Source organism: Lemur catta, chromosome 7 (genome assembly GCF_020740605.2).
Source record: "Lemur catta isolate mLemCat1 chromosome 7, mLemCat1.pri, whole genome shotgun sequence".
Lineage (NCBI taxonomy): Eukaryota > Metazoa > Chordata > Mammalia > Primates > Lemuridae > Lemur > Lemur catta.
In genome coordinates this window covers 103,052,974-103,068,278 of record NC_059134.1, presented here as the reverse complement: position 1 = coordinate 103,068,278, position 15,305 = coordinate 103,052,974, and the positions used below count along the sequence as shown (strand labels likewise).

The following is a 15,305-nucleotide window of genomic DNA, read 5'->3' as shown; positions in this document are numbered from 1 at the left end:
GGGCCTGCTGGCCCAGAGGTACCTGGGCCGTCCCACTGCCCGCCCACTGCAGGGCAAGGGTAGCCGTGAGAAGACAAAGCCTGTCCCTGGGCCCTTTTCACACTAGCTGTCAAGGGCAATTAGCAGAGATCTCTTGTTGTGTTTTTTTAATCCCTTATTCAATTATTTGTTCTTTACTCTCAAAGGGATTATTTTCCCTCTGCTGTTTCTTCTCCCCTGCGTCCTTTCTGTTCCTACCTCCAGCTGTTCACGTTGCTGCTCCCACAATGGCAGAGAGCAGCAGGAGCCTGCCACTGCCTGGCAGCCGGGAGCCTGGCTGTCAACGCCCTCAGGGGCTTGGGCTGGAGTGTGGCGGATGAATCACCTGCAGCCCGCTGTTTTAATCTCTGCTTCCACTGCCGGGGCTCGGCCTTCCTGAGCTGGCATGCTGGTCCCAGAGACCTGGGCTTGCTGCTGCCTGGGATTTCTGACATTTGAAAGCCTTCAATAAGATGTCACATTAAGCAACTTTGAGCCCTATTTAGCTATTAGCTGGGATCAATTTTCTGAAATTATAGCATAATAATGGGGTTTTAGCTGCTTGTCAGTTCGACACAGAACAAAGGAGTTTATTTGATTTGAGCCCGGTCGCAAAAAGCTGGAGAAAGACGGTCCCAACTTTAATAAAATGTCAGAGATGTGATCGGAGCCCCTCTCGGGGGCCGTGCCTGCGATTTTGAATGGAATTGACAGTCACCCAGCTGAGCCACGCCCAGCCAGGTGGGGAGGCTGGCAGGGTGCAATTGTCTGCTGGAATTAAACTTGTTCAGGGGACAAATACACAGGGTGCCAGTGACTCAGGGTGGAAATGAAGGGCTGGAGGCCTCTGTGCCGCACCCTACCCCGCCCCGTCTCCACTGTGGACTCCTGTGGGGTGAGAGTTCTTCCACCCGCCACTCCCCAGAGACCCACCTCTGACCTCCGGGTCGTGGAAAGGGAGTGTGCCCCGTGTCGGGAGCCGGGCGAGTGCGGGGGCCTCTGATCCCAGGGGGTGTCTTAGTCAGCCTGGGCGGCCGTCACCGTGCCACAGTCTGCCGTTGTGTGTTCTCACGGTTCTGGACGCCGGGAGTCCATGCTCACGACACCGGTGATTCGGTGTCTGGCGAGAACCCCGTTCCTAGTTCCTAGATGGTACCTTCTCGCCATGTCCTCACGTGGTAAAAGGGACAAGGGAGCTCTTTGTGGGGTCCCTTTTACAAGGGCCCTAATCCCTTTCATGAGAGCCCCACCCTCATGACCTAATCACCTCCCCAAGGCCCCACCCCCTAATACCATCACTTTGGGGGTGAGGATTTCAACATATGAGTTTTGGAGGCACAGGAATATGTGGTCTATAACAAGTGACAACAAGAAACTAATGCACCAGATAATTAAATACAATATATAGCATGACGTGCATCTTAGCTCAGGCTGCTATAAAAAGTACCACAGACTGGGCGGCTTAAACGGCAGACGTTTATTTCCTGCAGTTCTGCATGCTGCTGAGAAGTCCAAGATCAAGGTGCCAGCCGATTCAGCTTTTAGACAGCCACCTTCTCGCTGAGCCGTCACATGGCAGGGGGAGACAGAGACAGAGAGCCAGCTCTCTGTGTCTCTTCTTATGCGGGCACTAATCCCACCGTGGGGCTCCACCCTCACGACCTCATCTAACCCTAACCACCTCCCAAAGGCCTCACCTCCAAATACCATCCCGCTGGGGGTCAGAGCTTGAACATGAATTTTGGGTGGGACACAATGCAGTCCCTAGCACAGGGTCCCATTTGAAGGAGGGGAATGGGCAGGGACCCTACATCCACAGTCCAAGGCAGGATGTGCCCCTGCTCTGTGGTCGTGTGACTGAGCCCTGCCTGCATCCCAGGGCCAGTGGGCTAAGAAGTGGGTGGCAGAGGTTTGGAAGGTGAGACCCCCACCAACAAGGAGCATGGACCTCACTGAGGACATTCACTGGCCGGCTGCAGAGCATGTTGTAACTAGCTTACAAGACAGATATTAATAGAAGATTAAACCAAACGAGCATCTAATGAAGTGTCCGGAGTTGTGCAGAAGCAGACACGGCGGAGGTCCTTGCAGCGAGCCAGGTCTGAGAACAGTCCCGTCATGCCCTTGCCCTGAGCACTGCCTGTGAATTAACTCACGGAGACCCCGTGGTGGGCCTCTTGGGCAGGCAGGATTAACAAGCCCATTTGACAGATGTGGAGACTGAGGCTGGCCGAGGTGTGGGCAGGTGCCCAGGTGATCAAATCACCCTGGATCTGACCCCATGTGGATCCAGAGTCCTTCACTCACCTGCTGCCTCTGGGCACCTCTACAAGAGGGTGTTTGTATGCCACTGTGTCGTGACAATAACCGTTGGAAGGAAGAAGGATTATAGCTCAACCACCTCTCTCAGCCCTGGCCTGGATTCTCTCCCCCTCTCTGTGTTTTGTGCTGAACTGCCTTCCAGGCTCCAGAGTTCAGGGTGGTGGTCTTGTCTCTCTGGTCACCTTGTAGGACTGCTGAGCCAAAGGCCATTTCTTCATTGAGCACCTGGTCCTCATGTGGGTCGGAAGCCACCACCCCTGGTCCCAGCTGGTCTTGGCGTCAAAAGGCCCGGGTCCAGGTTTCTGGCCTTTATTAATGAGTTACTTGACTCCTCAGAACCTCAGTTTATGTGCCTGTAAAATGGAGCACATTGTCTCTGCGTTCAGGGGTTCAGGGGTAGGATCAAAGGGGACCGGGCATGAGAAAGCACCAAGGCCAGCCCCGATGCCAGCTCGACATTGTGTAATGTGTGTGTGCTGTGTTTGGCACAGTGGCAAGGAGAACCGTGACTGGGAACCTCAGAGGGGTGCATTTGGAACCCTGTGAGCCCGCTGCCATCCCCGCGGCTGTTGTAAGGAGGGAGGGCTGCATTGCGGGATGGATGGATGCTCGGTTTTCTTCCTGCCTTTGCTTAGCCAGTAGAAGGTGGTTTTTCTCACCACTCATGATGTCCACCTTTGAGGACCGTCCCCCAGGCTCTGCGTGGGCCTTGATGTCTCCCTTCCTGCTGGCCAAGCCTGGACTCCACAGCTCCAAAGCAGGCATGGCAAACTCAGTGCCACAGAGTCCAGGCGATAGGGTGTGGTGGGGTCTGTGGCCAAGTGGAGAAGGCATGCCCGGATCTTGACAAAGGCATGATCATTGCTGAGCCCCAGCCTCCTGCTGCCAATGCTTCTGGCTTTTAAAGGAGAAGCAAGGACTTCATACTTTCATAAAATGTCTTTATTTTTTAAACATGGCTGAGCCAAACAAGCCGTGTCTATGTATCATCTCCACCTCCCCAGCCTTCCCAAGTTATATTCTAGGCTCCAGTCTTGGTCCTCGTCAACCTACAGATACCCCTGGGCCAGGGCCCTTGTATATATTTTAAGACACTCAATAGTACAAAGTCTGGAGCAAAAATACCTGGGTTTAATATGAACTGCCTAGCTCTGTGACCTTGGGCAAGTTACTTAACCTCTCTGTGCCTGTTTCCTCATCCATACGACGGCATGCTCTAACAACCAGACTTATTATGACTGTGACTATCATTTCCTTAATGAAAATCAAGTATCTATGCAAAGTCAGTCCAGCAAAAGGGTTCAGTGAAGACTGCGTAGTCAATGGAATTAGGCTGCTGTTCACCTGCCATTGACCTTGGGCACAGCGCTCAACCCTCTGAGCATTAGTGCCCTGGTTCGTAAGTTTACATGTGGAAATAATCCTTCCTGCCTACAGTCACCGCGAGGAGGCTAACTGGTGCCTGTGAAGTGCTAGTGCTGTGCATGGCACCCAGGTCCTCAGGACATGGTAGCTGGTGGCATCATGCCCAAGCTGGCGAGTGGAGGCGGGGTGAGCCGGGGGAGGTCTCTCCCATCTCCCTCTGCTTCCTGGGGCATCCCTGGCGGGGACCCTGCCTTCTCCCGCTGAGAAGCCCACCCTCCGCAGTCCTAGCTGCCGCTGGGCAGCTCCAGGCTCTGGCTCTGGCATTGGCTCTGAACACCTCCTGTTCTCCCGCCTCCCCAGACAGATGCCAGCGCCTGCTGCTGATGACCTGGGTGGTCTCACCACCCCTGCTTGGCTTTCTGCTCTCCATTCTGTGTGACGGATTCCTGGGATTAAATGACCCCAGTTTGAAAGGCCTGGTTCCTGTTTGTGTCCTGACTGGGCCTGGCTGGTGCAGCCGTCTGTGCTTAAAGCGTGTGCGTCGTGGACAGACACGTGCGAGCTCGGGGGGCCCTGGTTTCACCTCGGCTTGACGGGCAGGGGGCATGTTCTGCATAGACAGGAGGTGCAGACCCACGACTTGCTGATTCCAAAGCCTTTGTTCTTTCCGGCCACGCGTGGCCTTCAGCTAAGCACCACATTTGTGAGTCCACACTGGAGATTCCCAGTCGCACATCTCATTTTATTTCCACCACAGCGCCACCGCTTACCAGACAAGCCATTCCATCCACTGCGCCTCAGTTTCCTCCTCTGTAAGATGGGGGTAAATGGCGCCCACCTCCAAGGATTACTGTGAGGTTTGAGTGAAACTACACTATGCGCTTAGAACAGTGGCACATACGGCTCGAGAATCTGAGCCCTGATTCACTCTCGGACCGTCCTTCCCACTCCCCCGGCAGCCTCGGCTGATGTCCTCTGCGGGGGACGCGTTAGTGCTAGACACTCAGCCAGGTGCATCTCCGTTTGCAAGTTGTGTACTCGTGAGAGTCCTTCATTTGTGCAGTGCGCACCTGAGCACCTGTCTGTGCTGGGCTCCGGTGGGGGCTGCGGGCACGGCTGAACAAGGCCCCATCCCTGCCCCCCACACTAGGAGGGCCACAGTCATGGGACAGGGATCACAATGGAAGGTGGCACTGCGAGCAGGAGGGGTCCCAAGAGGCATTGCTATTTTTCCTCACACTGAGGAGTATGATCAGTGGCTTCCTGGAGGAGGCGGCATTTGAACTGCGTTCTGTATGTTGGGAATAGGAGAAAGGATGTAGCAGCCTTGGCCCAGCCCTTGTCCTTTCTGACCTCAAGGCCCCCACCTGTGAACCAGGGTCCCCGGGAGCAGCGGAAGAGGGTGGTTCAGGCACTGGCTCTGGGGCTACCTGCTTGCCCCTCGCTGACTGGCTGAGGAACCTTGGCTGGGACATGGTGGCCCGAGGCCTTGGTTTCCCTATCTGTAAAATGGGGGAACGATGGTCCCTGCCTGACAGGGTTGGTGGAAGGGCCGAGCAAGTTAAGTCATGTGAAGTTCTTGGCCCCGCATGTCATCCTTGCTCACCAAGTGGCACTGAAGATGGGATGCCTTTATGTCACCGGGAACTTCTCAGCCCCTGACTCTGCTTTTGCTCCCTGCCCGCAGCTGCCACCTTCATGGAGCACTGGAAGCGGAAACAGATGCGGCTCAATTACCTGTGGGACCTCACAGGCTTCGAGGAGGAGGAGGTCAGTGGGTTTGGTCCTGTGCATGCCCCACTGTCCCTCCACGTGCCCTGCCCCTGCCCCTGCCCTCCCCAACACACACGGAGGCCCAGCGGCGTAAAGGGCTCTTGGTCCAAGCCTAGGCGAGGTCGCTCCCCTCCCGCTTCTCAGTTTGTCTCCCTGGCGTTCCAAACACCCTCAGTTGCCAGGGCGACAGTTTTATGTCTGCTAAAGTGTTTTTGATCTCAGTGCTCACAGAGACACGCCACCCACCAGCGTGGTCTCGGACGCATTCCAAGGCTCACCACGCTGACCTCATTGCGTCTGGGGCTGCCAGGCTGTTGGCGCAGCCCATGGGTTTGGGGAGGGAACAGACGCTGCCCAGGGGTCCCCGAAGGCGGCCGTGAGCCTTTGCCTGCTCAGGTGCCAAACCCACGCTCCTCGGAGCCAGCTCCCTGCCTGCAGCCGGGCGTGGCTGAGAAGCAGGAGCGAGTCCCCCACTAACACGGAGGGAAAGCCAGTGCCGCACATCTCCGTGCCACAAAGAGAGGGACAGTCCGTACCAGCTGGCCACTGGGATGCCAGGTGGACCGCTCGCCCTGGGATTCCCCCAATTGCCAACTCCAGCAGGAATTCCCTGTGGGATATGTGGGAATGAAAAGGCACGACAGTCCCTGCAATTAGCCTTGGCACAGAGCAGAGGTGACCTCATGTGCTTGCCGTTAGGTGTGGCCACGCTGACCACTATTTAATTTTATAAAACATGCTCACTTTTTAAAGAGAAACCTCTCACACATTGTCATTGCAATGTGAGAATTTATTTCATCATTTTCTCTGGGACCAGGCTGCCCAAGTTCCATCCTGATTGGGCACCTCTCTCACTGTGTGACCTGAGGCAAGTTGCTTAACATCTCTGTGCCTCAATGTCCTCGCTTCTCAAATAGGCACTGAGGAATAGTCCTCACTTGATAGCTTTTTTTTTTTTTTTTCGGGGAAGTCTCCATGGGTAAATAGATACAGATCGCCGAGCGCGGGGCCCCGCACGCGGTACACGCCCCATACGCGGTCGCCCCGAGCCACTGCTGGGCCACACTCATGCTCACCCAGTAACAGTCTCAATCCTCTTCCACAGCGGGCCCCTTTATTCTGTTTCACAAATGACCAGACCGAGATCGATGTGGCCTGTCCATCGGCACGCAGGTCTTCAGGGACGGAGCCGGGGACGGAACCCGGAGCTCTGTCCTCATGGCAGGGTTTGGGGCAGCTGCCTCTCTGGGTAGATTCTTTCCTTGCTGTTTCAATCAGAAAGATTCATATAGAACAAAAAGCGTCACCACCTTATTTTAGAAGTCGATTCCTATCCTTTCCATGGGGACCAGCCCCCTTCATTCAGCCCCTTGGGGACCCATCCCATAATCTCCTAACCTGGACTACTTGGGGGTGGCGTCCAAAGCCACTGGGCCTGTGGCCCCAAGGGGCCTGAGTTCCCCAAAGTGAGCCACCCTTGTGCCCCCTGTGGCCGACCAGGGCCTCTCTAGGGAGTTAAAGTCCTCAGGGGGGCTGCCCCCCACATGTCTGAACCCCAGGTTTGGGCACTCACAGCAGAAGGACGCTCCTGCCCAGTCACTGGCCTGTGTGCTCCTTAGTGGAGTCTAAGACATTTCCGCCTGGCACTTGCTTAGAATCTCCAAAAACACGGGAGCTACAAAAGCAGCAGCCCCCGCAGCCACCCCAATGCAGCAGTGGCCTTCAGCAGACCCCAGCGGCACCCCCACCCCAGCCCGCTCCGCGTGTGCCCATTCACCTCACCCTGGTTCTTAGGGAAATTGTCTCTAGCGGATGGGTCCTATTTCGTAAAAACAACATAAGTAATGACATCTTTGTTTTTTTGTTTTTACTCTTCTGATTCCCTGAAGGAGGCTGTTAAGGTTTGGAATTTTTTGTCACTCCTCTATCTTCGCATAGCCTGTCTCCCTGGGAGGGGGACCTTCTCACGCACCTAATCTGTCTGTTTCTACCGTGCAGTTCCCTGCGGCTCTTCCACCGCGGGCGGGGTCTCTGCTTTCTCTCCCACCTCTGGGTCTCTCTTAACCCATTCTTCCGTTCCAGTGCCCTTCACTGACCTGCCCTGGGCTCCCCCGAGGCCTGGCACCTCTGGGCTGCCCGCGCTTGCTGACTCTTACTGCGCCTCTTCCGACCCCTCGGCTCCTCGGTGGACTGTCTCAGGGCCAGTTCACGGCTGGCTGTTCCCTGCAGCCCGGCTCAGGCTGATCCACCCCAAGGACACAGAGGCCAGATTCTGTTTCCTTCCTGATGGGCCGGGGCTCCCAACAATTGGGAGAATCCTGGGTCAGTATCCAGGCCAAGCACGGGGGCTTTCAATTGGAAATATTACCAGCAGCCAACTGTGAACTGGCCCCAAAGGTGCCCGAGGCAAATACACAGGCTGATTTGCCACGAGTTCTCTCACGTGAGGGTCTCTAACTCACAGGGCTCCGTTCTGGCTTGGTTTCTTTCACAGGATCATCCCAGAGCCGAATATGAAGCCAGAGTCCTGGAAAAGTCTCTGAGGAAAGAGTCCAAAAACAAAGAGGTACGGTGGCCCCTGGCAGTCAGCTTTCCCTGCAGTACAACAGGGTGGACCAGGGCTCAGCCCAGATAATAAACAGTTTAGGTTCTGTAAGCCTGTGTTGCAACTATTCCACTCTGCCATTGTAGCATGAAAGTAGCCGTAGGCAATAGGTAAACAAAAGGGCCTGTGTTCCAATAAAACTTTATTCACAAAAACAGGCAGGGGGCCAGATTTGGCAGAAAGGGTGTAGTTTATCAAATGTGCTATTTCTATCTCCTTGATGTAACCTGAGGGTGATGTCCAACTTCAGCAAACATTTTGCTTTGAGGCTTTTTGGTGGTACGCATAACAACAGTCCTGTGTGCCCCCTCATGTTCTATGTTAAATGATGAAATGGAAGCGTTTGCCAGACCAGGGTCTCTAAGCAAATGGCCAACTCCTTGTTTCACTCAGAGTATAAGAGTGAGGGAAAGAAATGTCTCTGTGATGTCCCCGAGGCCATCCTCACTTTGTAATAAATGCCTTTCTTTTTCCTCAAACCTCTCGTTCAAATGGACAGTCATGTTCACAGCCTGAATTGTCCCAGACCCCTAGAGGTGCTTGGCCACTTTGTTCATGGTGGTTTTTCACGTGACCTGGGACGGGCAAGCCTGGAGCCCTGCTGGGCCCTGCCAGCCTGCGACGGGATTGGGGACAGGTGAAGGATGCTCTTCCAGGTTCCCAGACTTTGCTGTCACATTTGTACCCTCAGACTCCAGGACTGAGGAGGACAAACCCCTAAGTTTCTCTTTCCTTGTCTGAGGTGCCAGGGGACGGAGCTCGCTGGTTCCAGGTGGCCAGGGGTCACAGTTGCCATAATCCCATCCAGAGGGCAAAGGGGGTGCTCCAGGAAGCCCCCCTGAAAAGCCCAGCTCCTAGAACACAACGCAAATCCACGGTACAGCCCGGTCCTCCCACAGTCAGGGAGGAAGTGCACCTTCCTGAACACCCTTAGAGTCTGAGCAGGGTTTGAGGGCAGGAAGAACTTAACCACAAAAGCAGGAGTTGTTGCCCTAAAATAAAGAGACCGTCTGACCAGGTTAACAGATCAGCCCGTGGCACGCTGCCTTCTGAGCGGCGCCCGGTGCCTTTGAACTGTCCCCAGCCCCTCTGGCCCTGCCTTCCTCCTGGTGTAGCGCGAGGCCTGGACGTCACTGCGTCTGAGACCCGAGGGCCTCCGTGGTGTTTTCAGGGCAGCGTCCCCAGCTCCAGGCCTGGGTCAGGATGTCTCAGGAGTCAGCGTGGGGCCCTCAAGAGTCCACCCTGTGGCTTGGTGGATGCACCTCTCAGAGTGAGCGTGGGTGGGTATTTCATTCCTTCTTTCGGGGCAAAAGGCAGCGTGGCACACGCCCTGCCCGTTTAAGGAAGGGGCTTAACCAAGCCGGAACACCGGATCTGGGCAGTGGGTGCCGGAAGCCACCTTTGGGACACGTGGTCCCTCTGCCTCTGTGGCTTGGTTTTGGCCCGACCCCTTTGATCACGCCAGAACAACAGAGGTACCGGGTTTATTTCTGCGGGGCTCAGATGGGGGCCCCAGGCCCTGCCTGCTTCTGGCGGGCCATACCCCTTATTTTCTCCTTCCTTTCATTTCGCTCGCAGCGGCTGCTTTTTGGTTTTGATTTTTCCTCCAGCTATGGCACGAAATTGGTTTATTACAAAAAGATCCACCACTTACTTGGCACGTTACCCTGGGCTTCTGGGTGCGGCTTCCTCCATGCCGTTATGAGATGCTCGTGGCAACCCGTGTCCTTGCACAGCGCGTACCGCTGAAATCCCCGCAGCCGTCTCGGGCGACAGGCCGTGACGGAGCCCAGTGGCGCGTTCACCCTGGAGGCTCTGTCTCGAAATCCTCGGTCTCCTGTTTCCGTGACCTTGGTGGCAGCCTTTCCTGTAGACGGTGGGTCTCCGCCGTCTCCTGTTTGTCTAAAACACCCGGAGCCCAGGTCGGCCTCGGCAGCGCGCTTTCGAGTGAGCCCGCAGAGGGGCCTGCTGCCTGGGGGGTGTCGCCCCCGGCCGGGGTCCCCGGCGCCTCCTCATGCTTCACCGCATGGTGCTCTCTTCCCCCACCCGCCCTCAGAAGCGCCGGCACATTCCAGAGGAGTCGACAAACAAATGGAAGCAGAGGGTTAAGACAGCCATGGCGGGGGTGAAATTGGTACTTCTCTATTTCGGGGGCATCTCGAGTCTTGACTGTGCGCAGACAATCCGAGTCGATTGTGTTTCTCCTCAACAAGCTCTGTTGTATTTTATTTTTAACATTCACATTCGTGTTTCTCTGCCTTCCTTCCGCACCCAGTGAGCCCCGACGTGTGTTGAGATGTCACTGCATGGCTATGGTGGGTCCGTGTGCGGGGGTGGCCCTGGCTTTCTTTGGAGCTCGTGGAACATGCTTGTCACAATTGCCTGCAGCGGGTCTTGGTTTTCTCGTTAACACGCATGCGACCCACCCCTGGAATGAGTGGCCTCCATGTAACGTCCGTGACGGCTTCCCGTGACAATGTGACACATGCATTTCCTGTTTAAAAACCCACTCCCATGGGAAACATCCCCGGCAGTGACAGCTCCTGCCTGAGGGATCTCCGGACCAAGCCACCCTCAGGCCCCGAGAGCCTCCAGGCCAGTGTCGCTGCGGGCTGTGTTGCTACGCAGCAGACAACGTCTTAACTTGTAATGCTGGTTGCTTGTTTCGACTTGCTCCACGGAGGGAAAATAACTATTATGGTCTGGGTGGCAAATGGCAAAACACCTTAGATCTTCTTGCCCTAAAAATGAGACTTTCAACCGAAGAAATGGACTCCAGATACAGGCCTCCCCCAGACGCGGGTCTAACAGTCCTTAGATGGCAGTGGACAGCACTGCGCCCCGGACACCAGGGAGTCACGCTTTTAAACAGCTGTAACTTCCATTATTACATAACATTTCCTAGGTGATAAGGCCCGGATGCTTCTTTGAATGCTAGACATTCACATGGGCTTGTTACCTGCAGGCATTCTGTGAGGTTTTTCTGAGTGTTTCTGTTGTCCAAGTTGTCCACAAGTACGCACGTGTGGGCACACACACACACACACACACACACACACGCGCGCGTACACACACAGACTTGTCTCCCCGCAATGGTTCCGCGAGTGACCCGCTCTGTTTTGTGTTATAGACAGACAAGGTGAAGCTGACCTGGAGGGACCGGTTCCCCGCCTACTTCACCAACCTGGTATCCATTATCTTCATGGTGAGTTCTGCAAGGCTGAGGTGGGAGGAAATCTCCACAAGGAGGTGACCGGCGCCCACCGGACCGGGTTCAGCCTTGGACGCTGCGGTCACCCTAGGCCTGGTGGTCCTATCTCCTTGGGGCAGCGGGTGGGCAGGGGAGATTCCAGCACTACCCCTAGGGTGGGAGGGGTCAGGGTTCCAAAGTGACCCCCAGGGGGGCCGTGCATGCCCTGTGGGGACGCGAGATGGTCTCAGGTGTCCCTGGCACACAGCTTTCATTGTGAGAGTGACGCGTTTGTTCACATAACTAGCCATGCAAACCTGGGGTCTCACAGATACCGTATAAGACAGAGCTGAGGAATGTTTAAGAAAACCATTAAATAAGTAACACAGAGACAGGACAAAAAATCATGGCAGTGCTGTCAGGGGCCCATGGTCTGTGCCTCAGGTCATGGAAAAAAGCCACATGGCTCTTAGGGAATTTCAATCCAAGGGACTTCAACCCCAAATCGATCTGCCTCGCCACATGCTAGCTGTGCTTCCGTCATCCCCCAAGTGGTCAGGGCCACCTGGTCGCACTTGAAGTGACAGTGCCTTCATGCAGCCCAGGAGCTCTGAGTCAGAGCCTCGTACGACCGCCCAGCCCATGGCCTGGGACCCAGGGCGCGGGTTGGCAGCTGGGCACCGAGGTGCGCCGAGGGCCTGGCAGGAGCATCTCATTCCATCCTCACCACTGGCCAGTCCCAAGCAAGGCCACATCCTCTCCCAGCCCAGCGAGGACACAGAGGAGCTAGAGCCAGCTGGGCGATCTACTCCAAGATCCCTGCGTTCTGGACGCGCTTGGAGAGGTGGCGGCAGGGCTGTCTCGGTTTTCTGGGTTGGGTGGGGGCCATGGAAAGCAGTGTGAGGACTCAGTTTCTCCTCATGCTCTCAGGCACAGTGACAGGGATCTCAGCTGACAAATCTGGAGAAGGGCAGGCCTCAATGGTGGGGACCCCAAGGCCACTTTCCTCTGCCCTGGAGAACGGCAGCCACATGGTGGTGGCAGGAAGGCTCTCGTGCTGTCCTGGAGACTGGATGGGAATGGGGTCAGCCACACTTTGAGGGTCATGTGTCCCTCCAGCCAGCACCAGGCTCGGTGCTTGGGGACAACGGGAGCATGACACGGCCCCCACCCCAGAGCATCCCCAGCCCTCACGCAGCGGGAGACGGGCTCAGAAACAGGCTCTCAGGCAGCCACGTCTGCCCCCAGGCTCTGCTGCTCCTGGTGAAGGGAAAGCATCGTCCTCGCAGAAGGGCCGGTGAGGGGTGGAGAGGAGGTGGCGCGTCTGGGGCTGGTCTGGCAGCTCCGCAAAGCCACCAGGGCCACTGGCTTCTCTGACCGTCTGTTCACCCGTCCTCTGCACGGGTCCCTCTTGGCCACAGTGTGGCTGCTTCACCTCCAGCCTCACCTGTGCTCTCCAGGCAGGGAGAGGGACAGGGCCGGGAGGAGATGGGCCCTGCAGCCACGGCTCCTGGAAGGCGCTTTCCCAGGCCCGCCCACACCGCTGCTTGCGTGTCCTGGGTGACGGCCGTTTCACACGGCCACCCCACCCTGCAGCCACCCCAACCCAAGGCTGTGGAACGAGCGCTCTGTCCTCTCGGCCAGGAGGATGATAGAGGAAGGGCACAGGGATATCGGTCAGGGAACTAGCCCTCGAAGTCCTGGTAAACCCCCGTCACACGTAAATCACACTCAAAGGGCTGATGACACAGCTCTGTCCCCAACTCGGGAGCTTCATTCAGTGAACAAATGTGGTTGAGCACCTGGGGTGTGCCCTGCAGCCCTGGTCCTGAAGACACAGGCGTGAGCCACCAGCCTAACTCCGGCCCTTGGGCACTTGCGTTCCTGGAGGGGAGTTGCCTCCAGGAAGGGAGGCCGCTGTGGGGGCCTGTCATGGGGGCACGGTGGCCCACTGGCAGGGCAGGGGGATGTATGCTGGGGTGGGGGCCCCTGGGCTGGGTCTCCACAGGCCTGGCCCCATCTGCACCTCAGCAGACTGGCACAGGGACATCTTCGAGGCCAGGCGACGCCTTCCCCAGGGAGGGGCCTCTTGGCAGGACGCAGGGGTTTTCCGTGGAAAGCCTTCGTTCCTGGAGCTGGCGGGGAGTGGTCCCCACGCCCTGCAGCTGGGCTCACCTGGTATGCGTGTGCCGTGGGCCGCAGGCACTTCCCTGGGCAGGGAGTGGTCACTGGCAGATGTCTGCAGAAGCCAGAGTGCATGGCGTATGGCAGGAGTTAATGGCCCAAGATATAAAATAAGAGTTTTGGGGGGAGATTTCTGAATGCTGCGGCCTCCCTCCAGGTGAACAAACCGCACCCGTCCCAAGCGGTAGCTGGGAGACACACGGCACAGCCCCGGCCTGTCCTGGGCGCCATGTGTGACCGTGCTGTCGGGGACAGGCCCGCACTCTGCAGGTGTGTGGTGTCCCAGGGCAAGACAGAGCCTCACCCGGCAGGTGGGTTCACGCAGGTTGAAACGCCAGCTCTGCCGGGTGCTTCCTGCGTGTCCCCCCTCCGTCCCTCTGTCCGTCCTCAGCCAGCACCCAGGATTGGGCATCCACGCCCATGGGCAGGGCAGGGCAAGGACTGGGTCTTCCCGGTGGAGCTAGGCCCGCAAGGAAAAGGAAGAGGAACCCAGACAGACAGACAAACAGATGGCTGTGTGTGGAACAGGCTTGTCACTGCAGCCGGCTCCACCCCCATCTCTCAGGCAACCGCCAGCCCTAGTTTCATGGAATGTTCTGGTCCCACGGTGGTTTTGGCAAGAGGAGGGGCTCGCTCTTGTGGGTGAGCCACAGGGTGTTGCTGCTCCTGGGTAGGTTGGGAGAAGGGACCTGACGCATCTCCCAGCCAGACCTGTCACCCGCCCCACCCCAGACCCCACCACCTCCTTTACCAGGGTAGGGTCTCTGGGAGGTGGCCGGGAGGCCGGCACATCTTAGCCCAGCAGCCATCTGAGGATGTCACCGCTTCCAGAAGCTCAGGGTCACCCCAGGTTGGGGGGAGAAGCCCCACCCAGCAGTCAGCCTGTTCTAGGACCAGCCAGGACAGCCACTGGGGTTGTGGCTGTCCCATGTCCTGTGCTGTGCTTGGGCACGGTGCTTGGGCAGACCTGGCAAATCCCAGCTCCTGAGCTGGTGACCGGGCCTGCCTGTGTTGCCCCTCTGAACCTCAGTGTCCTCTTCCATGAAATAGAACCCACCCCTCGTTCTCTGTCTGTGGGGGGTTAACACGTGCAGAGCCCCCAGCATTTGGAGGGGCCACAAAACGTCAGTCTTTGTTCTGAAGCAGAAGAGCTGGAAGGTCGGGGGAACTGGGCTGAGGGGGCAGATGGGGCAGGTATGGGGACCTGGGGGTTCCCCAGCCAAGAGCACCCCCTCCCCTTTGCAGATCGCAGTGACGTTTGCCATCGTCCTTGGCGTCATCATCTACAGAATCTCCACGGCCGCTGCCTTAGCCATGAACTCCTCCCCCTCCGTGCGGTCCAACATCAGGGTCACGGTCACAGCCACTGCGGTTGTCATCAACCTGGTGGTCATCATCCTCCTGGACGAGGTGTACGGCTGCATAGCCAGGTGGCTCACCAAGATCGGTGAGTGCCTGCAGTCAGGCAGCCCGGGTTGCCGCCCTCTTACTGTGCAACCTCAGGCTTGTTGCTTAACTTCTCTGGGCCCCAGTTACGTGTCCATGAATGGGGACCCTGAGTGCTGGGAGCCGAGTGACGTCATGGTGCCAGTGATCAGCCCGAGGCTGGACCTGGCTGTTGGGGCGTCCCAGCCACAGCCTCAGCAACCCCATCCCCGCCCCCCAGAGGTCCCAAAGACGGAGAAGAGCTTCGAGGAGAGGCTGATCTTCAAGGCTTTCCTGCTGAAGTTTGTGAATTCCTACACTCCCATCTTTTACGTGGCTTTCTTCAAAGGCCGGTAAGGACTTCTTCAGCCCGTCCCTAATTTGCTCCTCCCAGCTGCAGGGGAGAGGAAGCCTCTCCCTTAC

The 15,305-nt window shown here is 57.1% G+C and overlaps 1 protein-coding gene across 7 annotated transcripts in view; it reads left to right on the top strand.

The window, feature by feature from the left end:
* ANO1 (anoctamin 1) overlaps window positions 1-15,305 on the top strand; it is a 163,193-nt gene that overhangs the window by 125,933 nt on the left and 21,955 nt on the right. For 2 of the 7 annotated variants that reach the window (XM_045558227.1, XM_045558230.1), the window contains 7 exons: window positions 5,393-5,475; window positions 7,368-7,379; window positions 7,973-8,044; window positions 10,140-10,217; window positions 11,214-11,288; window positions 14,703-14,904; window positions 15,124-15,235. In XM_045558227.1, the coding sequence (XP_045414183.1) occupies window positions 5,393-5,475; window positions 7,368-7,379; window positions 7,973-8,044; window positions 10,140-10,217; window positions 11,214-11,288; window positions 14,703-14,904; window positions 15,124-15,235 (634 nt within the window). The remainder of the gene's footprint in view (window positions 1-5,392; window positions 5,476-7,367; window positions 7,380-7,972; window positions 8,045-10,139; window positions 10,218-11,213; window positions 11,289-14,702; window positions 14,905-15,123; window positions 15,236-15,305) is intronic. The other 5 variants (XM_045558228.1, XM_045558232.1, XM_045558231.1 and 2 more) reach the window with 3 other exon arrangements.